At 34.6% G+C, this 26,482-nt stretch overlaps 1 protein-coding gene across 1 annotated transcript; it reads left to right on the forward strand.

The window, feature by feature from the left end:
* Nucleotides 1–1,686: 1,686 nt before the first annotated feature.
* Nucleotides 1,687–24,157, forward strand: CFAP96 (cilia and flagella associated protein 96). The gene is made up of 6 exons (XM_063076709.1): nt 1,687–1,837; nt 3,718–3,937; nt 15,434–15,571; nt 15,673–15,748; nt 19,999–20,178; nt 23,984–24,157. The coding sequence occupies exons 1-6, from the start codon at nt 1,738–1,740 to the stop codon at nt 24,155–24,157; spliced, it is 888 nt and encodes a 295-aa protein (XP_062932779.1). The 5' UTR covers nt 1,687–1,737.
* Nucleotides 24,158–26,482: the final 2,325 nt, after the last annotated feature.

The raw sequence follows: 26,482 nt of genomic DNA on the forward strand, positions 1-26,482 counted from the left end.
GTCAGACACTGGGAATACTGTGGTTAAAAAACCAACCAACCAAACAAACCAAACAAAAATCAAAACTCATACTATGGTTCTTGACTTTGTGGAATAAACCGTTTAATGGAGGAAAACAGCTGTTAATTAGAGGATCCCTACACGACGAAGGTAAAACGACCCATTAGATAACCATGATGAGGGCCTGGAAGGAGAAGTACATGGCCCTGTGGTAGCGGGATTTGAAGAAGCTGAACCCTGGGAGCAATACAAAGGAGCATTGCTAAAGGAGGGAAGGGAAAGGGTCGGCACACTGAAGTCACTGCCCAAGGTGGCACAGCACATTCAAGGGTCCCGTGGCTGGAGAGGTGAAGAAGACAAGTGTAGCTAAGGGGGCCGGGGAGAGGGCTTCCCGTAGCGATGGATGAGGCTGGCTGATAGTGGACCTTGGGGACCACGTAAAGGATTCAAGCCCCCGTAGCAGCACAGGAAGCCTTTGTGGGTGGGCAGTGGGGCGGAGCTTTGAAATACGACGTAGATCGATGTACTACATTGCAGATGACGGGCGTTTAGTTTTAAAGCACACCTGATCAGAGGAAGAGGTAAGATGGGAGGAAGAGTGTTGTATTTTCTTATGCTTTAGTTTAAAATGAGTCTTCCCTTCCCCTTTGGTACACATTAGCCGTAATTCACGCTCAGATAAGCCACAGTTCCAAACAGGCAAGCGTGCTGAGATTCATTGAAGATACATGCTCTAAATTCACCGTGAAAGGTTCTTACTGTGGATTATAAACTGGGAAGTATAAACCACTGTTTATTTTTTTCCCTAATGCATGCCCAGTGCCCAGCTGATAGATGGTGCTTTAAAAACATTAGGACGATATGGAGGCAAGTATTCTTAGCTCTTTAGTCCGTCTTTTAGAACACATCTAATTTTAAAAATTAATTTCTAAAATATAATTTCATATTTAATGTGATATTTCACCTTAGTTTGAAGTGATCATTTCACAGTTCCAGTCTGCCCTTTAAAAAATACTCAGAATTCATTGTGGATTTTTTTATTTTGTTGTTTTTATTTTGCTTGAATAATTGTCCTCACACCTCCCCCTACCCCAATCCCCTTTATGAACTAATTCTGCCAGTCGCACATTTCTTATATTCATGTAAACTTGAAAAAAACCGCAAGAACTGTAGGGTGATACCTAGATGTGTCGGGCATTCTGAAAAGCTGTTATAATTTTCAGCATGAAGGACGATGCATGATGTTTAAATCATTTTATCTAAACTGTAAATGCCTTACATAATTATGATTTTTAAATCTACCTTGAACTTCTCAAGAGAAGGATGTTGTTTATTCAATATTTATACTACACCATTCAGGAATAATTTTATCATTTCCAATAGATGAATGACAATGGGACAAATGATATCATACACATTCTTTTGGAATTTGTGGGCATTTCACATGGAGTCAAGGAGTGATAATTTTGAATCCCGGTTTTCTCCCTCAGTCCCTCACATAGATTCTTTCCCCACACAGTTCGGGACTAGTATTTGTTAAAACTCTAAAAAAAAAAAAAATGTGAATGTTAAAACTCTGAGACTGAAAGTTATTTAGACTGAAATTTAGTAATCACTTTTCCCCTAAACTTTCCCCCTGTGTTTTTGAATATAAGGTAGGATTTTGCAATAAAAGCAGTAGCCCTAAGGCATCTGTTGAGGTTATCAATATAGAGAAGACCACCACAAGAAGCAACCATGCCAACAGAAGGAGGAAAAACGGATATGGAGAGGACTGGCCTCTTCAGTGAGATGGGATATATCTCTGTTGGTGATAAATATGTGTCACAATTTAATCGTAAGTATATTTCGTTTTCTTTGTAGCTGAATAGTGGATATTTTCTATATGAACTTTTGAATTTAATATTCAAGATAAATGATATTTTTAATGGCCTATATTTTAAAGCATTGAGTTCCATAGTTGATTAACTTGTGAAATTTCAATAGAGTTGAGAGAACTTAATTTTATAAAAGTAGGAATTTCATTATATTGGCCTACTCTATCCACATTTATTTTCCTTATAGGTAATTTTACTTCTTTCCAAAGGTGTATGGCAGTTTTCTCCCAGAATATTTTGCTTTTAGCTTTTTTTCCTTACATGGAGCCCTCCACTATGCAAACAGCATTTACATTTGTGTCCAAGTAGGCCATTTATTATCACTTTCCTGAAAGATAAAATGCTAAATGAATTGCTGAGGGACTTTTAGAAAACCCATAAATAATAAAAAGAACTAAAATAAATAAACATTTTAAGTGTCTCAGTTAAGTTTTAGGGTATCCAATGACTTCTATGTAACAATAAAAAAGAATATACTGATATGGGAACTTCTCTAAGATACATTGTTAGATAAAAAAATCAAGATGCAGAATAGTGTATATAGTCTGCTGAACATTAAAAATGAAAAAGAACATATATGAAGATATTCACTTGAATATGCATAAACATTCTCTGGAAAACAAAATATTGTTGCCTGTGGAAGAGGAACTGGGTAGCTGAGTGTGGAAGACTTACTGTGAAAATGTTCATGCTATAAAATTTAGAACTACTTGAATGTATTACCTTTTCAAAAATTTAAATTAAAAAGACAATTTTAATACAAATTCACATTTCAATAACCAGTTGAAATACAGTTTGTATGCACTTCAAAAAATTCTTTGCATCTCTGAAAGACTTCCCAAATTGAATTCTCCTAGTTCCAGATTATAAAAGAATTTCACAATATTTATGAAAACAGTCTTTTAAAAGATTACTGAACTACTGGTATTTCATTGTATAAATGCCAAAAAATTTTAACCTGTTCTCCTGTTGACGCACATTTGGGCTGTTTCTTGTTTCTGATTTTATGAATGAAACTTCTATGAATATTCTTGTTCATGTCTTTTAGTGGACATAGGCACTGATGTGTTGAGTATATACCTAGGGGGGGAACTGCTTCAATTTTGAGTATGTGTTAGGAAAATAGAATAGTTTGGTCAGGCTCCCTCACCTTGGGACAGGATGGGGGTGGTGTGGTGCATTCTTGGTAAGCAAATTGTGTGTGTGTGGGTGGAGTTGGTGCACATGCACTTGCCACCTTGGCTGGAGTTTACTTCCTTGGGCAGCCTGGCGCGTGTGGCCATGCTTTCCAATCTATGGCTTCCAAGGACCTGTTTGTCGGTTATCTAGCTCATAGCCCTGCGTGTAGTAGGTGACCCAGCCTGGCATGTGAAGGGTTTGTGACCCAGTCTGTGAATGGGTTTGGTGGGTCTGCGAGCTCCGACAATTGGCTCTGTGAGCAGAATTCCAATATTAGCTGTAGCACGACAGTATGAAACACCCTTTTCTTCAACCTATGCACACACTCTCACTGATAATGCACACAAAAAGTGTTTCCTAGTATGTTGGTAGAGAAACATTGTATTACATAACCTTTAAGATCTCTTCCAGGTCTAAAATTCAGTGTATAACCAGGACCTTAACCTAAATGTTAAAATGTTTTAATGAGAACTTCTTAGGTTTTATTGTAACTATACCCTTTAACACAGAGCTTTCAGTGAATATTTTGAAACAGTGTTCTGGAGCTCAAAACTCATATTGGCCCAAATCACATCTGAAAACTTTTCTAAATTATTTTTCATGTCCTTTAATTAAGGAGTAGTAAGCTCAAAATTATAATATTTCTAATTTGTTTTTAAAGGACCCTTTAATGAGGCTGCAAGCAAAAATAGACAGATGCTATCTGGGGGATCCAAAATATTGTCAGATCTCCAGGCAGGTTATTTTGATCCCCATTTTGAAAGGATTTTTGAAGGTGAAGGCTACGTAAATCTGAATCAAATGAGGAGACGGTATATGATGGAAGAAGCCAAAAAAAATCTAGGCAAAGCCTTCCTCCCTAGTAGTGGAGATAAAAAGCCGTAAGTTTTTTGGGGAAAAGTCTTAAGTAGATCTCTTGCACCTTTCTCTATCTAGCCTAAATTAAATGTTTGCTTTTCTGTAGGACTGAAGATTGATTTTTAAATATGATTCTTCGGTTAGTTTGTCTTAGGTGGAAAAGTTATATTAGATGACTTAGATTGACATATAATTTTGATTAAACATATTCTCATTATCATATTAAATGTTGGATTATCTATGTCATTGTTCTGTATTAATTTATATAATTAAAACCAACTAAATAAAAATAAATTTTTTCAAAAACCTTGCAAGGGTCAGGTTGGGGAAAAAATTGCCTTGGGCCATGATGTCTCTGCTCTTGATGATTTTTCTGCTTTTTAAAAGCTTTTAAAAAGTGTAAATAAAAAATGTAAATTAGGAGAAGCTCTTTTTTTTTTGATAAAGAAAATAATCAATCAAAGGTGCATGATTTTAAAATCATTGTGAAGATATGTTTATGGAGTTTGATAATATTTTAGTTGTGACAGTTGTCAATGTGAAGGTTCTTTTTTTCTTACCTTTAAATCATTAGTTTAACAAATAAGACCATATAGTCTATGTTATGTTACATAGCTGAGATTTAAAATACAGTCATATGCCACATAGTGCTATGTTTTGGACAATGATGGACTACATATCTATCTGATAGTGGTCCTATAAGATTTAACAACTGTACCAGATAGCTTAGGCAGGTAGTAGGCTATACCGTCTCTGTTAATGTAAGTACATTCTATGTTCTCACAACAAGGAAATCTCCTAAGATGCATTTCTCAAAATGTATTCCTGTCGATAAGTGATGCATGACTGTTCGACATATTCACACTCATATTGACTCTCTCGATTTAGAATTTAGGATAGGTGAAGATTAATTGAAGCCTAATTTTGTGCTTATTTGCTGTAATTTTCTTGAGATTAGTAAAACTATATTTCTTTAATTTAGTCTTCCTTCTGATTTTAGCAGTCAATCTCTTCTCGGCCAAGAGTGGGGAATTTCTTCCTTTCTTCTTTCATTAGTTTCAACTTTTTCTATCTTTTCATACATTGGATAGATTTGAATTATTTATTATTATTACTGTTTTTTGAACCTCTTCATTCTTTCGTTAGACATAAATGCAAAAATGTGTTTTTTCTTTTTGTAATTATTTCATTTCTTTTTCATGTAATATATGTATTTTACCCTTTAAATAACTTTTTCTTATTTTTTAGTGTTTTCTCCCCACCTGTGATGAACTTTGATTATGTGATAATAACTGGAAATTGCTGCCTTGATATATTAGTTTATAATATGCTTACATTTATCAGCCAAGAAATAATAACAGTTTTATAATCAGGCTGGCTTTCCTTTCTTTTTAAAACTCACAAATATGTGCAAAACACCTCTAATTTAGTGAGATACAGAAAGTGTTTCCAAAAAGAGAGAATGGTAGTATAAGTAAGAAGCTCTCTGCTGTGGATTGATTATGTCCCCCAAAGTCCATATATTAGAAGCTTGATTCCCATTGTAACTGTTAAGGGTAGGAAATCCTATTATGGTAATTGAAAGGTGGGGCCTTGAAGAGGTGATTAAGTTGAAGGTTTAATGGTGGTTGTGGGCATGGTTTAGACGGCTTTAAAAGGAGAGCACAGGAGGAGCTCTCTCTCTCTCTCTCTCTGCTCTGCCATTCTCACCACGTGAGACCCTGCATCACCAAAGTCACCACCAAAGAAAACCCTCACCGTAAGTGTTCCCTGAACTTTGGGCTTCCCAGCCTCCAAAACTGTAAGCAATAAATTTAGTTTTCTTTACAAATTTCCCAGTTCCAGGTATTATGTTATAATCAACAGAAACAGACAAACACACCCTCATACAGGCGTTTATTCAACACCACATTATGGAACTATAGGTATTTAATTTTAAATGTAGTGACTTTTAATGCTTGCATTGAATTACATTATAGTTAAATTATGTTGTGCATAATTGTCTTTTTATCTGCAATATCATTGCTTTATTTCTTTATTATATTTTATAACATTATGATGTATGTTCATAAATAGTAATTAATAATATCCTCTCGTACCATTTGTAGGATGGAGATAATAAATAATCAATGTTGATGTATTTTTAGTTTTTGAAATTTGTAACTCAAATATATAAATAATGTCAAATTTTGATAATAATGTTTGATTTGTCTTATAGACCATTTTTAATAATTAAAACTTGTTTATTTCAATGATAACTTGGAAATTAGAGACTGACTGTTTCTAACGTTAGTTATAGCATTTGTTAAAGTGACATGCAGGATAATAATTTAATGATTAAATAGATACTGCATGCCCAGAAAATTTATCATTAAAATTGAAGAAAAGAAAATATTTGGTTATTTTTCTCTACAGTGAAGTAATAAGTGTAAACCAAAAGGAAGAAAATTAGCACCTAAGTTCCATGAGATTCACTTTCCCGTCTACAGTGGAAACAACAGTTTCAAATATGTTTTGAAAGTGTAGTTTCTAGTGAGCAGATAGTCAGAAGAAATTAGTATTTATTAGCTAACTTGCCAAAAAGTTAGCAACCATCTAAAACACAAAAGGGCTGGAGTGACATCATCAAGATGATGGAATAGATGATTCCCAGCATTGCTACCCCCCACAACTGATCAATTTACAACTATTAAAAAGCAAAGACTGCCATCCTAGGACTGCTGTTTGCTGGAGCTCAGGGAAAGAGGAGGTGAGACCCGTGGAGTTGTGAAGGTATAAGAGGCTGTGGCGAGAGAGAGTAGGGACCATTCTGAACCTCAGCTGCTTCTGGCATGGTGCATAGCAGAGAGAAGCAGCAGCAAATGGAGTGGCTTCCAGGAGGTGGCAAAGCCACAGCTGCACCCTTTGTGTAAAGTTGCTTGGAGTCTGCGGGGGGAAGAGGGCTTTGGAGCATACCGTACCAGCTCCTAGGCCAACAAGGCAACTGGCAGGATTCTCCTGGTCTCGCATAAGAGTGAGGGGCTGCAGCCGACTGGAGAAAGGAGCCACCCAGAAGTCAGTGAGACATTGTGAGGTACTTGTTGCATGGACTGACCCACAGGAAGTGTTTGGAGTGCAAGGAGGAGGCTGGCCCACTGGGGGAACTTTGGGGTACAGTGTGGTCAGCTTATCTGCCTTCCAGTTGGCACAGGTGCTACTCAGTGGGGAACAGTCAGGGTGAAAGAACTGCAGGGGCACAGTTTGCAGGAAAGACTCAGTCCCAGGCTGGAATTTCCACAAAGCCCAGTTGTATCTGTGGAGACCTCACAAGATCCAGATGTGATTAAAAGGCCAACAATTAAAATCTAATCTGCACAAAAAACCTCCAGAGAATCAGCAGCAAAACAGCAATTTAGATTAAGCACAGAGTTCAAGTTCTGATCCCTACAGGAAGTTCCCCTTCTGATTAATTCCCCTCTGAATTAATCAGAGGGCAGCATATTAGTTCCACTGCAGAGTTTAAGTGGTGGTGGTAGGTAATAATACAGCACAAAGTGGAAGAAAAACCATATATTAGAGACAAAGCTCTGATATTAACTAGTAAATGTCTAACACCACTAAAGAATACCTATAAAACCTGGAAGAGGTAGCAGTCTCAAATGCCCCGGTATCAACATGAAGACACAAAGATTGAGGAAGAACAGAGAAATATGACATCACCAAAGGAAACCAACAAAGCACCAGCAATGCACCCAGAGGAAAAGAAGATTTATGAGATGTCTGGCAGAGAATTCAGAATAACCATCTTAAGGATGTTCAAGGAGTCACACGAAAATACAGATAGAAAATTAAGTGATATCAGGAAAGCAATTCAGGAGGAGAATGTGAAATTTGACAAAGGAATAGAATTGATTAAAAAAAACAAAAAGAAATTCTAGAAATAAAACAAAAAGCTGCAACAGCAGACATTCAAAAGGGGAAGGAATCAGTGAGCTTGATGACAGAACATATGAAATTATCCAATCAGAGGACTGAAAAGAAAAAATAAGAAAAAATGAAACAAACACTGCAAATAACCTCTGAATAATTGGCATACCCAAAGGAGAAGAAAAAGAGACCTAGGAAGCATATTCAAGGAAATAATGACTGAAAATTTCCCAAGTATGGAGAAAGATGGCAGCATCCTGGTACAGGAAGATCAGAGGTTGCCAATCAAGTCCAAAGGGGAACACCCCAAGGCACATAATAATCAAATTATTAAAAAACCAAATATGAAGAAAGAAAATACTGAAAGCAGCAAGAGAAAAGAATCACATAACATTCAGTGAAGTCCCAGTATGTCTCTCAGCAGATGTCTCAGTAGAAACCCTACAGACTAGAAGAGAATGGGATGATATATTCAAAGTGCTGAAGGAAAAAGACTGTCAGCCTGCTGGTAACACCAAGGTCACAGGTTTGGATCCCCATACTGGCCAACACACACCAAAAAAAAAAAAAAAAAAAGAAAGAAAAAGACTGTCAGCCAAGAATTCTGTATCCAGCAATAGTAACCTTCAAATATGAAGGAGAAATAAAGTCTTTCCCAGACAAACAAAAACTAAGGGAATTCATCAACACTAGACCTGCCTTACAGGAAATGCTAAAGGGAGTTCTTCAATCTGGAAGAAAAGGATGCTAAGGAATAGCAAGAGAAGATTTGAAAATACATAACTCATCACTAAAGTAAGTACACAGGCAACCTCAGAATACTACAGTGTTGTGAGGGTGGTGAATAAACCATTTGTATTCTTAGTATGGAGACTAAGGGACAAACCTAACAAGACAGTCACATATACGACAGCCATGTAAGAGATAGGCAATCTTAAAGGATGTAACTTGAAAGAACAAAACATCAAAAAGTCAAAACCGCTAGAGAAAACCACTCAGCCATAGAGTCTTACTTCCTTTTGTTTCTTCGGAAAAAAAGGAAAAAAGGATCTACAAAGCAACCAGAAAAAAAGTAACAAAATGGCAGTAACAAGTTCTTATATATCAATAATAACTCTAAATGTAAATGGATTAAATAACCCAATTAAAAGACACAGAGTAGCTGAATGGATTATAAAACAAGAAACAGCAATATGCTGCTTACAAGAAACTCACTTCATCTATAAAGACACACATTGACTGAAAGTGAAGGGATGGAAAAATATATTTCATGCAAATGGAAACCAAAAATACAGGAATAGCTATACTTATATCAGATAAAATAGACTTCAAGTCAAGGAAAATAAAAAAATAAAGTCATTAAATAATGATAAAGGGATCGATTCAAAAAGAGGATATAACAATTCTAAATATATACATACCCACCTAAGGAACACCCAGTTACACAAAGCAATTACTATTCGACCTAATGGGAGAGAGAGAGATTTCAACACAATATTTGGAGACTTAATACCCTACTTTCAGCAAAGGATAGAAAATTAACCAGGAAACATCAAAATTAATCCCTACTATAGGCTGACTGGATTTAACAGACATTTATAGAACAGTTCATCCAACAGCTGCAGAATACACATTCTTCTCAACAGCTCATGGAACATTCTCTAGAACAGACCATATGGTAGGTCACAATACAAGTGTCCACAAATTTATAAAAATTGAAATCATCAGCTATCTTGCCTGACTACAATGGAGTAAAAGTAGAAATCAACAACAAAAGGGACACTAGAAACCATACAAATATATGGAAATTAAACAACATGCTCCTAAACAACGAACGGGTCAAAGAAGGAATCAAAAAGGAAATTAAAAAATTTCTGGAGACAAATGAAAATGAAAAAACAACATACCGGAATCTATAGGATATAGCAAAAGCAGTTCTAAGAGGGAAGTTTATAGCAATAAATGTCTACATCAAAAAAGAAGAAATGATGAATTCCTTTGAGTGTATATCCAGAAGTGGGATTGCTGGATGGTATGGTAGTTCTATCTCTATTTGAGAAACCTCCATACTGTTTTCCATCATGGCCATACTACTTCACAGTCTCACCAACCAGCAATCCCATTTCTAGCTATATACCCAAAGTAATGGAAATCATCATGTCAAGGGGATTTCTGCACTCCCATGTTCATCACAGCTCTATTTACAATAGCCAAAATATGGAACCAACCTAAGTGTCCACTGACAGATGACTGGATAAGGAAAATGAGGTATATATACACAATGGAATACTACTGAGCCATAAAAAACAAATAAAAAACCTGAAATTCTACCATTTGCAGCAACATGGATGAGCTTTTAGAAAATTATGTTAAGCAAAATAAGCCAGACACAGAAAGAGAAATACCACATGTCCTCACTCATAAATAGGTGCTAAGAAAGAAAGAAGGAAGGAAACAAATAAAGACAGACAGAAAGAAAAGCCTACAATAATACATTGATCTTTCAGAAGGAGGGAACAAATCTTTTGGTTACTAGAGGTGGGAGGTGGAGAGAGAGAGGGGGGTTGGGTAGAGATTGGGTAAGGGGCATAAAGAATAATTACAATTTGTAGTAATGAATATGCTAATGATATTGATTTGGTCAACACATGTTGGACACAGGTGATGGCAGTCAATGCTATACCCCTAAAATATGTATAGTAAATTATGTTTCAATAAAAAAATTAAATAAAATCTAAAAACATTGATAAAAGAAATTAAAGAAGACAAATAAATGAAAAGGCATCCTATGTTCATGAGTGGAAAGGTTTAATATTGTTAAAAATTTCCAAACATCCCAAAGCTATTTACAGATCCAGTGCAATCTATATTAAATTCCCAGTGGCATTTTTTTCAGAAATAAAAAAATTAAAATTAATATGGAACCACAAAGGACACTGAAGAGTCAAAGCCAAAATTGGATCTTTATATCACACCATATATAAAAATCAACTCAAAATATTTTAAAGTCTTAAACATAAAACCTTGAAATTTGTCTCTATGATGATTTCTTGAATATGACACCAAAAATACAACAACAAAAGCAAAAATAGGTGGGTGAGACTGCCTCAAACTAAAAAATCTTCTGCATGGGAAAGGAAACAATTAACAGACTGAAAAAACAAGATACAAAATGGGAGAAAATATTTACAAACCATATATCTGTTGAGGGGTTAATAACCAAAATATATAAAGTACTCCTACAACTCAATAGCAACAACAACAAAGAAATAACTTCAACAAAAAAATAGGCCTTGAAAGGACTTGAATAGACATTTCTCTGAGGAAGATGTACAAATGGACAACAGATATATGAAAAGGTGCTCAACATAACTACATATCGCAAAAACGCAAATTAAAACCACAATAATATACCACCACACACCTCTTAGGATAACCATTATGCAAAGAAAAAGAAACAAACAAATAAAACCAAAAAGCAGAAGAAAAAACAAAACAAAAAACAAAAATACGCTAGTGAGGTTGGGGACAAGTTGGAGCCATTGTGCACTGCTGGTGAGATTGTAAAATGGTGCAGTTACTATGAAAAACAATACAAAGTTTCCTCAAAGAATTCAAAGTAGAATTTCCATATGACACAGCAATCCTTTTAGGTATTTATCCAAAAGTATTAAAATCAGTATCTCAAAGAGATATTTTTACTCCCATGTTACTTTCAGAATTATTCACACTGGCCAAGAGGTAAATACAACCCAATCTTCATCTACTGATGAATGGATAAAGTAAATGTGGTATATACATACAATGGAATACGATTCAGCGTAAAAAAAAGAAAATGTCGCATATAGAACAATCCATTTGTACCTTGAGGGCGTTATGCTAAGTGAAATAAGCAAGCCTCAGAAGGACAAATACTTCCATTTATATGAAGTATCTATAGCAATCAAACTCTTAGTAGCAGAAAGTAGAATATTAGTTGCTGGGTCTGGGGCAAGGGGAGTGAAGAGTTGTAATTCAATGGGTATAGAGCGTCAGTCATGCAAGACCAAAAAGTCCTAGAGATCTGCTATACAACAATGTGCGTGTAGTTCACAATATTTTACTGTACACTTAAAATTTGTTAAGAAGGTACATTTTATGTTATTTGTTTATATCACCGTAAAAAATATGATGTGACATTAAAAAAAAAGACTTTAAATAAACAACCTAATGTAACACTTCAAGGAACGAGAAAAAGAACAAACTAAACCTAAAATCAATAGGAGGAGAGAAATAACAAAGATCAGAGAAGAAATAAATTAGAGATTTAAAAAACAGTACAAAAGATCAATGAAACAAAGAGTTGGTTTTTCAAAAAGATAAAATTTATAATCCTTTAGCTAGACTAATGAAGAAAAAAGACTCAAATAAATAAAATAAAAAATGAAAAAGGAGCCATCACAACTGCTACCACAGAAATACAAAGGATCATAGGAGACTTTTATGAGCAACTACAGGTGAACAAATTGGAAAAACTAGAAGAAATGGATAAATTCCTGGACACATACAATTTACTAAAGTTGAATCATGAAGAACTAGAAAACCTAAACAGAACAATAATGAGTATTGAGACTGAAGCAATAATAAAGTCTCCCAGCAAAGAAAATCCCAGGACCAGATGGCTTTACTGCCAAATTCTACCAAACAGAACTAATACCAATTCTTCTCAAACTTTTCCAAAAAATGAAAGATGAGGGAGTACTTCCAAGAGGCCTGTATTACACTCATGCCAAAACTGGAAAAAGACACAACAAAAAGAAAACTTCAGACCAATGTCCCTAATGAACCCAGATACAAAGATCCTGAACAACATACTAGCAAACAGAATCCCACACACATTAAAAAGGTCATTCACAATGATCAAGTGGGATTCATGCCAGGGATGCAAAGATGGTTCAACATATGCAAATCAATAAATGTGATACTTCACTTCTACAGAACGAGGGGGAAAAAACTTACATTATAGTTTCAATAGATGCAGAGGAAGCATTTGGTAAAATCCAACACCCTTCATGATAAAAACACTAACAAATTAGGTATAGAAGGAATGTACCTCAACAAAACAAATGCCATATACAACAAACCTATAGCTAATATCATACTGAATGGACAAAAATTGGAGGCTTTTCTTCTAAGATCTGGTACAAGAGAAGGATGCCCACTTTCTCCACTCTAATGCAACACAGTACTGAAAGTTATAGCCAGCACAGTAAGGCAAGAGAAGGCAAGAAAGGGCATACAGATTAGAAAGGAGGAAGTCCAATCATCCCTATTTGCAGATGACATGATCCTATACACAGAAAACCCTAAAGACTTCACCAAAAAATTACTAGAAGTAATAAATGAATTCAGTATAGTGGCAGGATACAAGATCAACACACAAAAATCAAGAGCCTTCCTATATGCCAATAATGAAACAGCTGAAGAAGAAATCAAGAAAGTAATCCCATTCACAATAGCTACCAAAAAATGAAATACCTAGTAGGGAATTTAACCAAGGAGGTGAAAAACCTCTACAATGAAAATTATAAGACATTGGTTTAATAAAAAATGAATAAGACCCAAATAAATGGAAATAATATCCAGTGTTCATGGGTTGGAAGAATTAATACCATCAAATTGTCCATATTACCCAAAGCAATCTACACATTCAATGCAATCCCTATCAAAATACCAATGATGTTCTTCACAGAAAGAGAAAAAATTATCGTAAAATTTATATGGAAACACAAAAGACCCCTATAGATAAAGCAATCTTTAACAAAAAGAACAGAGTTGGAGGTATCACACTTCCTGACTTCAAAATATGCTATAAAGCTATAGTTAACAAAACAGCATGGTACTGGCATTAAGACAGACCAATGGAACAGAATAGAGAGCCCAAAAACAAACATCTCCATGCACTTATAGCCAACTGATTTTCAATAAAGGTGCCAAGACTGTACAATGGGGAAAGGACAACCTCGTCAATAAATGGTGCTGGATATTCACATGCAAAAGATTGAAACTAGAGTCCTATCTCTCACCATACACAAAAATCAACTCAAAATGGATAAAAGACCTAAATTTAAGATCCGAAACCACAAAACTAGTAGAAGAAAACATAGGGGAAGTGCTACACAAAATGGAAGTAGTCAGTGCTTTTTTGAGCGAGACTTAAAGGCACAGACAACTAAAGCAAAAACACACAAATGGGACTACATCAAACTTAAAAGCTTCTGTACAACAAGGGACACTATCAACAAAGTGAAGTGACAGCCTACAGAATGGGAGAAAGTATTTGCAAACTACACATCAATGAGCTAATATCCAGAATATATACGGAACTCAACAGCAAAATGCAGATAACTCAAAAAATGAGCAAAGGATATGAACAGAAGTTTTCAAAGGAAGACATACAAAGGTCCAATTGGTACATGAAAAAATGCTGTAAATCACTAATCATCAGGGAAATGCAAATTAAAGCCACAATGACATATCTCATTCCAGTTGGAATGGTTATTGTCAACAAGACAGAAAATAACAGATGCTGGTGAGGATGTGGAGAAAAGAGAACCCTCCTGTATTGTTGGTGGGAGTATAAATTGGAATAGCCATTGTGGAAAACAGTATGGAGGTTTCTCGGAAAGCTAAAAATAGATCTACCTTATGACCCAGCTATTCCACTACTGGGTATATACCAAAGTAAATGAACTCAGTGTATCAAAACGACACCTGCATTCCCTTGTTCATTGCAACACTATTCACAATAGCCAAGAAATGGAATCAACCTAAATATCCATTAACAGATGAATGAATAAAAAATCCTGTGGTATATATACACAATGGAATACTACTCAGCTATAAAAATAAATATATACTATTATTTGTTTTGGTGGCTTCCTGGTACAGAGATTGAACCCTTGACTGTGGTGTTATAACACTGCACATTAGCCAACTGAGCTAACCAGCGAGCCCCCAAATATATACTATTATTTACAGCAATATGGATGGAACTGGAAACCATCCTGTTAAGTGAAGTATGTCAGGCACAGAAAGACAAATACTGCATGATACATGAAATCACTCATGTGTGCAATCTAAAAAAAAAAAGTTATCATAGTAGTAGAGAATAGAATAATGATTACTAGAGGCCAGAAAGGGAGGCAGAGGGGAGGAGGAGAAGTGGTGGACTAAAGGGTACAAAACTATGGTGTCTACCCTAAGTGAATCATTTTGCAGTATATGCATGTATATGTATGTATAGGGCCTGTTTATGGTTATAGTTAACTGAGTTAATGGGAACTATTCTGCCTTACTGAAGATTATGAAATTCTATTTATGTGGAACATTTAAAATAAGCATAAAAATATTAAAAACATATCTCAAAATTTGTGGCTTTGAAAACTGATAAAAATAAAATATTAAAAACTAAAAAAAATTTTTTTCTTACAAATTCAGGCTAAGCCAATTCCATTGCATGTTTTTCTCCTTTTTCAAACTTTTAAAAAAATTATAGTACAATATATATAACATGAAATTTGCCATTTAAACCTCCTCCTTTTAAAAGAAACAACAAAAAAATTGTATTTAAGATGTGGATTAGGAAGCTACTACGGAACAATTGGTGGTCCAGTTCCATTCTTCAGTGCACTGTCAAAACCCAGAGAAAAATATCAGGCACCTGGAAAGAATTTATACACAAACCCAGGAAAGAAAGGAACTGGATATGGGTAAGGAATTTTTAATACTTTCATATCATTTGTTTTGGATTTTTTTAAAAATTAAAAATTTCTGAACCCTGAAATCACCGTCACTTATTTTCCTTCCTTAGCTATGCCAATGTTACCATAGGTAAACAGTTTTCACACTCTGCTGATTTCTATGATGCACCAAAACTAAATTATAAGGTAAAATAATCTATTTTGAATTTTTTCAAACTTTCTCTTATTTGGGTAACTTTGAGAATTCACTTGTGATCTAATTTTGTTTGTATCACAGGGGAAATGGCAGATTGATGTTTATGAATTGTGATAATTTTACCTTTTTGATATTAGATTTCCACATCTTGCTGTAGATCTTCTCAGCTTTTTCCAGAATGAATTTTATCTCCTGCTGTAGATGATCACATCTGTCCTATATCTCCTTAAACTAGCTCTGCGACCTCTATTAACTTGACCTGATTAACTATGTTCTATTTTAAGTACAGAGTCATATCCTAACCCTTAATCTTATTCCCACCACACCCTAATGTCTTGTGCCTAAGAAAGTAATGGTAATACTTTTGGGCTGACCAAGAACCACAATGTAGTGATTACTAGAGGCTGGGAAGGGTAAGGGGGTTGGAGAGGGGCACAAGGAGAGGTTGGTTAACGGATACAAAATTACAGCTAGATAGGAGGAATAACCTCTAGTGTTCTATAGCACTGTAAGGTGACTACAGTAAACAATAATTTATGGTATGTTTTCAAGTAGCTAGAAGAGGGGATTTGAATGTTGCCAACATAAAGAAATGATGGATATGCTAATTACCCTGATTTGATCATTGCACATTGTGTACATGTATTGAGATATTGCACTGTGCCTCATGAATGTGTGCAATTATTGTGTGTCAATTAAAGAAAAATTTACCACCACCACATAGTGATATTTGGGGATAAGCCATATAAATATGTCGGTACACTAATAAAACTTTGACAGTTTTTAGGAAAAAACTAATAATTTTATTTTTTACTTTATTATTTTTTCCCCTCTCATTCTCTTTTCTGTCTCCCTCTTCCAATTATAAGAATCGAAAATTAATCATTTAAAAAAGAAGCTATTACGGTGTGTGAATGGGATGAAGGAGTGGTGGGGTGCAGGGAGAAAGTGGAGGGTAGGGAATGGATGAGTACCCCGTAGGAGAGAAAGTGAAAGGATGGGAGAAAACCGTGCCCTTTTTAAAATGGCAAAAATAAAAACTAAAATGTACTGGCATATGCCTCTTACACTCACTTTATACAGTATTTGACTTACAGTAAAACCTGTTTATGTATATGGGGAATGTCTATGTGTGAATAAACAGAGGAACCCTTATAAATTTTATAAGAATGATGTAATTTAACAATATCAATATGACTCAAAGAAAGCTGATAGTAATAAAAAGTTAAGTTAGTTTGGGCTTTAAGCAACAGAAATTAAGTGGCAATCACGTTGTTACTTTTTTTTGTTTTTGTGTTTCTAGGTATGTAGGCTTCAGCAGTTTTGCTGTGGTGATTTTAAATGGCAATGGTAATGTGAGATAGGATAGTGGCCAATTCTGCAAATGATCATGTCCAAACCCAGGAAAAGTTTTCTATTAAATTGGGCAGAAACTTTGGTCATGTGAAAATAAGCAACTCTATTTCTATGTATGGATTATGCAGTTTACATAAAATTGTATATAAACTACTTTTCATCTGTAGGAATAATAATGTGTACATACTGAATAAATACATACAATATAATTTTATCAGTGGCACAGTCTTTCTCCTAAACTTTATAAATTTAAGATACTTTTCTCTCCTTATATAAAAGCTCCCTTATTCTCATTTTCAGAATTTATTATACATAAGTCAGAAATTTTATGTTCCTTGATTTCCAAAAATTAACTCTGAAAGTAATTTGGAAAAATGCATCTTGCTTTTTCTTTTAGTATTTTAAAAAGGTCACTCCACTCGAATTGCTCGAATTGTTTCTGATGAGAAATCTGCTGTCATGCTCATTTTTGTTCTTTGCATGTAATGTGTCTCTTTCTCCAGCTACGCTTAAGGTTTTCTTTTTGTCACTCATTTGAGCAATTTGATCATGATGTGCCTTGGTGTCGTTTTCTCTCATACTTCTTGTGCTACTAGGAGTCTATTGAGCTTCTTAGATCTGTGGGTTTATAGTTTTCATCAAATATGTAAGATTTTCAGCCACTATTTCTTCAATTTTTTTTATCCCTCCCTCATTCTCCTTTCCTTCAGAAATTACAATTACATGTGTGTTGGGTCTCTTGAAATTGTCCCACAGTTTACCTATGCCCTATTCACTTTTTAAAAATTCTCTTTTTTTTCCTTCTCAGTATTCACTTTGGATCGTTTCTATTGCTATGTCTTCAAGGTCACTAATTCATTCTTCTGCAATGTCCAATCTGCTATTAATGCCATCTAGTGTATTTTTAATCTCACACATTGTGATTTTCCTCTCTAGAAGTTTGAATATTTTTAATATCTTACATGTCTCTACTTAATTTTTGAACATTTGGAATGTTATTAATTCCAAATTTTTAATTCCTTAAAAATTTTAAATTCCTTAATTTTTGGAATACAGTTATATTTACTGTTTTAATGCACTTTTCTGCTAATGCTAACATCTATGACAGTCTTGTTTGATATTGAATAGTTGATTTTACTTCTCAGGGTGGGCCATGTTTTCCTACTTTGCTTTACTGGTAATTTTTGATTGGATGTCAAGAACTGGGAATTTTACCTTGTTGAGTGCTGTATATTTTTGTATTCTTATAAATATTCTTGGGCTTTATTCTGGAATGCAGTTAAATCACTTAGAAGTGGCTTGCTTTTCAGATCTTCTTTTTTAAGATTTGTTAAATCTTAATTTGTTAGGTGGGACAGGAACAGTTCTAGGTCTAGGGCTAATTATTCCCCACTACTGAGGCAAGACTTTTCTGGCTACTCTACCCAATGCCCTGTGAATAATGAAGTTTTCTAGCATAGCTGATGGGAACCAGCACTATTCTCAGCTTCATGGGACAGCCAGACACTGTTAACTCTAATTTTCTCAGGTGGTTCTTTTCTTGGCTTTGAGCAGTTTTCTCACACACATGCTGATTACTACTCAACTGAATACTCTAGGGAGGAGTTGGTAAAACAAATACAGTGTTGTTCTGATCAAAGGTGAGCACACTCTAGTAAAAGGTGATCCTTAAGACATTACTTTATGATAACATGCATGAGAATCACCTGGTGTGCCTGTTAAAACTGCAGATTAATGGACCATACAGCATACCAATGCAGTCAGAAATCTTTGAGGGAAGAGCTGATAGTTTGTAATTTAAACAAATTATCAAGTGATTCCCATGAAAACTACATTTTGAGGAACACTGCCCAAAAGGATACATAGAATAATTACTACCATTTTTGTGATGTGGAAGAGGGGAGAGCAGATCACCAAGAATGGGTGACAGTTCTATAGGCTGGAGAAAGAAAGAAGTTAAACAAAAGCAGGAGAAAAATCTAAAGTAGTAAAAAATTCTGAAAGTGCTAGAGCAGTGTTCCTAGTAGTGAAAATTAGTCTTCTCTTGAATAACTTCCTATTTTAAAGTTCATTTATCAAATGTTTTCAGTTCAGTTTGTTGAATGAGGAAATATTAGATTTGATATTTGCAAAAAAGTGAGAAAGAAGTATTAATATTTACTTTGTCTTTTTGAATCTATATTTCATAACATGAATTTTTTTTGCTACTTTCTTAACAGCTATCAATTTTAATACTTAGTATTGTCCCATAGAAAAGATTGCAACATAGAAGGGAAAAAAACATCTGTTTTGCTTGAATACTAGGTAGCTATAAAAATGTCATAATGTAAAAATTAAGTATTTCTTATTCTTAGAAGTAAAAACTGACATTTATTGAAAGCCTACTAGGTGCTTTATATTCATAATCTCATTTAATCTTTACAACAGCATTTAGTGGGAGGGGGAGATAATATCACCCTCATTTACAGTTGAAGATGTGACACTGAAAGAATAACTTTCCCAGAAATGCTGAAAAATGCTAAAAAGCAGGAAGGAGCTAGGGTTTGAACTAGAGACCAGTCCTTTTTATTTTTATTTTTTATTTTTTTTAACATCATTCCACTCAGATAGTTAATATAGATTTGTTCTGGTGATGAATAGATTTCTATACCTCAAAGAAATTTGAGTGAATAATGTATAATCATAGTTCTTGCTTGTTCATAAGTTGGCATATCTTTTATATCATAATAACAGAACTCAACAAAGGAATGTTTAAAAATAGCGCACCCAGAAGTATGTATCAAAGAATCTACGTGTTTATATTAAAATTTTTAGAAAGATTTGACTCAGTTATTTTCAAATTATGTAATTTATGCTATGTAACATCAAACTCTCTTTTTTACAGCGAGATAATGAAGAACACCTTCGCCTACTTAAAGGGTCACCTTTCAAGTTAAATCTTTACCCAAGGGAATATTTTGACAGTAATCCTTATTTTTCGGAGAAACCTTTACCACCAATTAAAAAAGAAGAAAAGAAAGTATTACTTTCAGTCCCCTTTAAACCCTCTTCTCCTGGTAAAAAGGTACGTTAAAAATTCTAGAATGAAAAAAAAAAAATTAAGCCTTATAAAGAAATACTGCCTCTTGCTGTCAAATCATCTTATTTCCCACATAAATAATAAACTTTTATTTGTATGGATGCCAAGAAACCGTGAAATCCATTTTTACAAAATTAAGTAAAGTCACAAAACATGACTATAGTGTAGGGGATAATGAAGCTTTTGTAATGAAGTAATTATTAATCACTTCAAATGTATTTGAATTTACAATGAATTTTTGAAGTGCCTCTGTAGATCCTAGGCCTAGTTTTTCTTAAAAGCAATGAAAAGCCAAACCATTTTTTAGTTTTTGAAGTGGTGTTATAACTGTCTCCCTACTGCAGAAGTTTACAAGTGAGAATAAAAATGAAAATGCTCTGACAATGTATAAACCTTACTTTTAGTATATATATATTTTTCTGTGAATTGCTTACTTTCCTTGTTGACTTTCTATTAGGATATTTATGTTTTTCATATTGACTTGTAAGATCTTATATATTAAGGATACTGTTTTTTTGTCATTTGTGTTGAAAATAATTTTTCTAGTCTGTTAGAACTTTGACTTTGGTTATGATATTTTGTGCTGTTCAGAAATTAAATAATTTGATGTAGTATAATTTATCAATCCCTTGTGGTGAGATTTATGCCATTTTCAGAATTACCATCAATATTATTAGAACACTATGCCTTTTTAATTTCTTCTGTTAGTCTTTTTTTGGGGGGTAGCTGGCCAGTATGGGATCAAACCCTGGACCTTGGTGTTATTAGCAGCACACTCTAATCAACTGAGCTAATCGGCCAGTTCTATTAGTCTTTTTTGCATTTCAGTCTTTATCTGAAATGTACTTTGACATAAAGAGTGAGGTTATTTAGAATTTAGCTTTTATGTTTTTCAAAATCTAGTTTTTGAGACATGAGGAAACTTTGGAGGAGGATGGAAATGTTCTGTATCTCGATTGTGGTAGTGGTTTCAAGGGTGTATACGTCTGTCAAAACTCATAGAATTGTATACCTCATTTTATTCTTATTTTTTGGTGGCTGGTTGATATAAGGTCCAAATCCTTGACCTTGGTGTTATAATACCACACTCTAACCAACTGAGCTAACTGGCCAGCCCTGAATTGAAAACTTTAAATGGTGCAGTTTATTGAATGTGAATTAGACTTCAATAAAACTGATTTTTTCAAAAGCCTGTTGTTCCTAATCTCACTCATGGAATAATTCACTTTTAACACCACTGCTTTGAAGTGCCAGATCAAATCAAAATTCTCATTTTTGAGGGTATATTTCTGTTTCCAATCTATTTGACTGATTTGTTCATTTCTGCAAAACTGCTTTTAAATACTATAACATTTAATATTGGATGGTCTAGTCTTGTCTTTTTGCTCTTTAAAAAAGTTTTAATGGCTATTCTATATTTATTCTCTAGAACTTCAGAATTATTTTGTAAAGTCCCAGAAAAAAAGACCTTTGATACTTTGCTGTAAAATTAAATCCTTAGATTATCAGATGCCAACATATTTATAATTTGAATCTTCTGATCTAGAAATAAGCCATTTATAAAAACATTCTTTCATGTCTCTCATAGTTTTATATTACATTACATAGGTTAATATATCTTTTATTCTTAGTAATTTTTTTTTGTGTGTGTGTGTGACCGGTAAGGGGAACGTAACCCTCGGCTTAGTGTCTTCCACACCGCGCTCAGCCAGTGAGCGCACTGGCTATCCCCATCCCCATATAGGATCCAAACCCGCGGCCTCGGCGCTCCCAGCACTGCTGCGCTCCCAGCGCCGCACTCTCCCGAGTGAGCCACGGGCCGGCACTGTTCCTAGTAATTTTAAGACTCTGGTCAACAGGTGTTTTTCCTCATTATATTTTCCTTCATATTATTTGTCTTTATAAAAACATTTGTAAAATAATTGGTCACTTCATTAAATTTTCTTATGTTCTAATGGGTATTCTGTTGATTCTCTTTGGATTTTCAGGTATATGATTATATTATCTGCAAATAACTTTGCTCCCCCTTTCCAATATTTGTATTACTTATGTCATGCTCATGTCCAATTGCCTAGGCCAAAAACTGTAGCCATCCTTACCTTAATCTTGACTTTAATAGGGATACCTTTACTCTTTCATTTTTATAGTTGCCCAAAATAGTAATAAATCAGGTATGTATGTTGAATTTTATTGATGGTATAATCTATTTAAACCAAATTTTTTTCTCTGTATTTGTTACAAGGTGAATGATAGTAACATACTTCCTGGTATGAATCTCACTTGGCTGTGTTGTATTAATCTTTAAATATAATGCTGTGCTTTATTTGCTAACATTTCTTTAAATTCTTTTGCATCAATAAAGTGATTGGACCGTAACTTTTTTTTTTTTTTTTTAATGTCTTGTTCTATTTTTGTACAAGTGGATGCTGGCAACTTAAAATAATCAAGTGATCTGCCTTCTTCTTTTGTGTTTTGTAATGGTTTAAATAGCAGCAGAAATATCTTTTTCTTGAAGGCTTGAAAGAATTTACATGGGAAGTATTCTAGGCTTAGCCCTATCATGGGGTAGCTTTTTACCAACTTTCTCAATTCTTGCATGCATGGTGTTCATCTGTTTTCTACCTCTTTTTGGTCTATTTTGATCATTCATATTTTCTTAGAAAATCAGCCATTTCATTCACGTTTTTGAGTTTATTACCAGAAATTAACAAAAACATTATTTTATGTTTTTGGATATTCCATATAGGGTATGGATTTATCCTACTCCTTTTTCATTCTTACTTCTAATATAGATTTATTTATTTTTAAAGCAGAATCTGGTGGGTTTATTTACCATGTATTTTTCTGTTTTGCTTGTACATTTAAAAGTTAATTTGTTTTTCTTAAGTTTCCTTATTATTTTGCTCTTCAAAATAACCCATGTGTCCTCAATCTGCAAACTTTCAAATTATAACTGTATCTTTCAAATGAATTAAATCTTCATATAAGAATGCTTAATTAAATGGGTTATTATGATTCTATAGAATTTTCTTGGTGACTATATATAATACTAAGGTAAAAATCTTGTCCATTCAGTTAAAAAAGTCAAAGCAAATATTTGTCTGTCTTGTGTTTAAGTCAAAATATGTTTTGATTGAGTTTTCTTAATTAGCTACAAGGAAAGTAGATCAGGGCTGAGTCCGTGGCGCACTTGGTAGAGTGCTGCGCTAGGAGCGCGGTGACGCTCCCGCCGCGGGTTCGGATCCTATATAGGACTGACCGGTGCACTCACTGGCTGAGTGCCGGTCACGAAAAAACGACAAAAAAAAAAAAAAAAAAAAAGAAAGTAGATCACATTTTCCTTCCATCTGTTATTTCTATGTGCCATTGTCTTTTTTCGCAAGGGTGGGGGGTATCTCTTCCATCATTAACTGGCATTTAGTAAACTCATGTTATGACAGGCTCCCTGTTACCTATTCCCTGTCAAAATATATCTGACATAGGTCTCATTCCCTCAGTAGTAGGCTCACTCCCTAACTAGGTGATGGCCTGATCTGATAAATTCTCACTAAAATATTAATACTTGGCAATAGTTCAGAATATTGCCTTACTATAAACATCTCCATTTTTATAGAGAACTTTTGGGATTATAGTGTTTAACCCTCTAGAATTAGTGTTAGGGAGATCCTTTGCTGATATTTGAATTAAACAGTATATATGACTTTCTTTAATTGCAAAAACCAGCTCCATAGAATACAAAAATATATATAAACTTCTTCACAACCTAATTTTGTCTCATTTTTATTTGTAGGATGGTGGAATGAAGGCAGGAACATTTGACCCTTACCCATCACATTCTGCTGACCCTTATGTGGTTAAATTGGCAAAGCACATTTCCAGAAAAGATGAAAAAATTTTCCATCCTCCAAGTGGACCAAAAAGCAGACCAGTTGAAAGTATAATGACTTTGAATGTCAGAAGGTAGGAATATCTTATGTTTAGTCCATAAACCAAGAAAAAATTGTTTTCAGCTCTTAGACCTCTTCAAAATAATATCGCTATTTACACACACTTTTAAGAATGCCATATTTGGGTGAATTTGGAAATCTTAGCTCCTTTCATATACTGGCCCTCCTTTGTAGAAGTTCTTTCACATTTTCTGAAATTCCCAGTTGAAAAGCTTAATTTATCTGTGCCAAACTATTTAGTCCATAATTTTTTTTTTTTTTTTTTTTTTTAGCAATAGCAGAGAAAATATTTTTTTTTTTTTAATTTTATTTTGTCGATATACATTGTAGCTGATTAATGCTCCCCATCACCAAAACCTCCCTCCCTTCTCCCTCCCCCCCTCCCCCCCAACAATGTCCTTTCTGTTTGCTTGTTGTATCAACTTCAAATAATTGTGGTTGTTATATCTTCTTCCCTCCCCCCCCCGATTTGTGTGTGTGTGTGTGTATGTGTGTGTGTGAATTTATATATTAATGTTTAGCTCCCTCCAATAAGTGAGAACATGTGGTATTTCTCTTTCTGTGCCTGACTTGTTTCACTTAATATAATTCTCTCAAGGTCCATCCATGTTGTTGCAAAAGGCAGTATTTCATTCGTTTTTATAGCTGAGTAGTATTCCATTGTGTAGATGTACCACATTTTCCGTATCCACTCATCTGATGATGGGCATTTGGGCTGGTTCCAACTCTTGGCTATTGTAAAGAGTGCTGCGATGAACATTGGGGAACAGGTATACCTTCGACTTGATGATTTCCATTCCTCTGGGTATATTCCCAACAGTGGGATGGCTGGGTCGTATGGTAGATCTATCTGCAATTGTTTGAGGAACCTCCATACCATTTTCCATAGAGGCTGCACCATTTTGCAGTCCCACCAACAATGTATGAGAGTTCCTTTTTCTCCGCAGCCTCGCCAGCATTTATCGTTCATAGTCTTTTGGATTTTAGCCATCCTAACTGGGGTTAGATGGTATCTCAATGTGGTTTTGATTTGCATTTCCCGGATGCTGAGTGATGTTGAGCATTTTTTCATATGTCTGTTGGCCATTTGGATATCTTCCTTAGAGAAATGCCTACTTAGCTCTTTTGCCCATTTTTTAATTGGGTTGCTTGTTTTCTTCTTGTAAAGTTGTTTGAGTTCCTTATATATTCTGGATATTAATCCTTTGTCAGATGTATATTTTGCAAATATTTTCTCCCACTCTGTTGGTTGTCTTTTAACTCTTTTAATTGTTTCTTTTGCTGTGCAGAAGCTTTTTAGTTTGATATAATCCCATTTGTTTATTTTTCCTTTGGTTGCCCGTGCTTTTGGGGTCGTATTCATGAAGTCTGTGCCCAGTCCTATTTCCTGAAGTGTTTCCCCTATGTTTTCTTTAAGAAGTTTTATTGTCTCAGGGTGTATATTTAAATCCTTAATCCATTTTGAGTTGATTTTAGTATACGGTGAGAGGTATGGATCTAGTTTCATTCTCCTGCATATCGATATCCAGTTATCCCAACACCACTTGCTGAAGAGGCAGTCCCTTCCCCAGTGAATAGGCTTGGTGCCTTTGTCAAAGATCAGATGGCAGTAAGTGTGTGGGTTGATTTCTGGATTCTCTATTCTATTCCATTGGTCAGTGTGTCTGTTTTTATGCCAGTACCATACTGTTTTGGTTATTATAGCTTTGTAGTATAGCTTAAAGTCAGGTAGTGTTATGCCTCCAGCTTTATTTTTTTTGCTGAGCATTGCTTTGGCTATTCGTGGTCTTTTATTGTTCCATATAAATGTCTGAATAGTTTTTTCCATTTCTGAGAAAAATGTCTTTGGAATTTTGATGGGGATTGCATTGAATTTGTATATCACTTTGGGTAGTATGGACATTTTCACTATGTTGATTCTTCCAATCCAAGAGCATGGAATATCTTTCCATCTTCTTGTATCCTCTCTAATTTCTCTCAGCAGTGGTTTGTAGTTCTCATTATAGAGATTTTTCACCTCCTTGGTTAACTCAATTCCTAAGTATTTTATTTTTTTGGTGGCTATTGTAAATGGGCAGGCTTTCTTGATTTCTCGTTCTGCCTGTTCACTATTGGAGAAAAGAAATGCTACTGATTTTTGTGTGTTGATTTTGTATCCTGCTACTGTGCTGAAATCATTTATCAATTCCAACAGTTTTTTTGTAGAGGTTTTAGGCTGTTCGATATATAGGATCATGTCATCTGCAAACAGGGACAGTTTGGTTAGTCCATAATTTTTAAAGCTAGTCTGTAGCACCTTATTGTGAGTCATTTAAGACTATTTAGATACTTGTAGTTCAATT

This window comes from Cynocephalus volans, chromosome 13 (assembly GCF_027409185.1).
Source record: "Cynocephalus volans isolate mCynVol1 chromosome 13, mCynVol1.pri, whole genome shotgun sequence".
NCBI classification, from domain to species: Eukaryota; Metazoa; Chordata; class Mammalia; order Dermoptera; family Cynocephalidae; genus Cynocephalus; species Cynocephalus volans.

Coding starts and splice junctions, on each gene's coding strand:
- CFAP96 (XM_063076709.1), top strand. CDS start 1,738: ATGCCAACAGAAGGAGGAAAAACGGATATGGAGAGGACTGGCCTCTTC. Junction 1,838..3,717: donor ATATGTGTCACAATTTAATC/GTAAGTATATTT, acceptor TTGTTTTTAAAG/GACCCTTTAATGAGGCTGCA. Junction 15,572..15,672: donor AAGAAAGGAACTGGATATGG/GTAAGGAATTTT, acceptor TTCCTTCCTTAG/CTATGCCAATGTTACCATAG.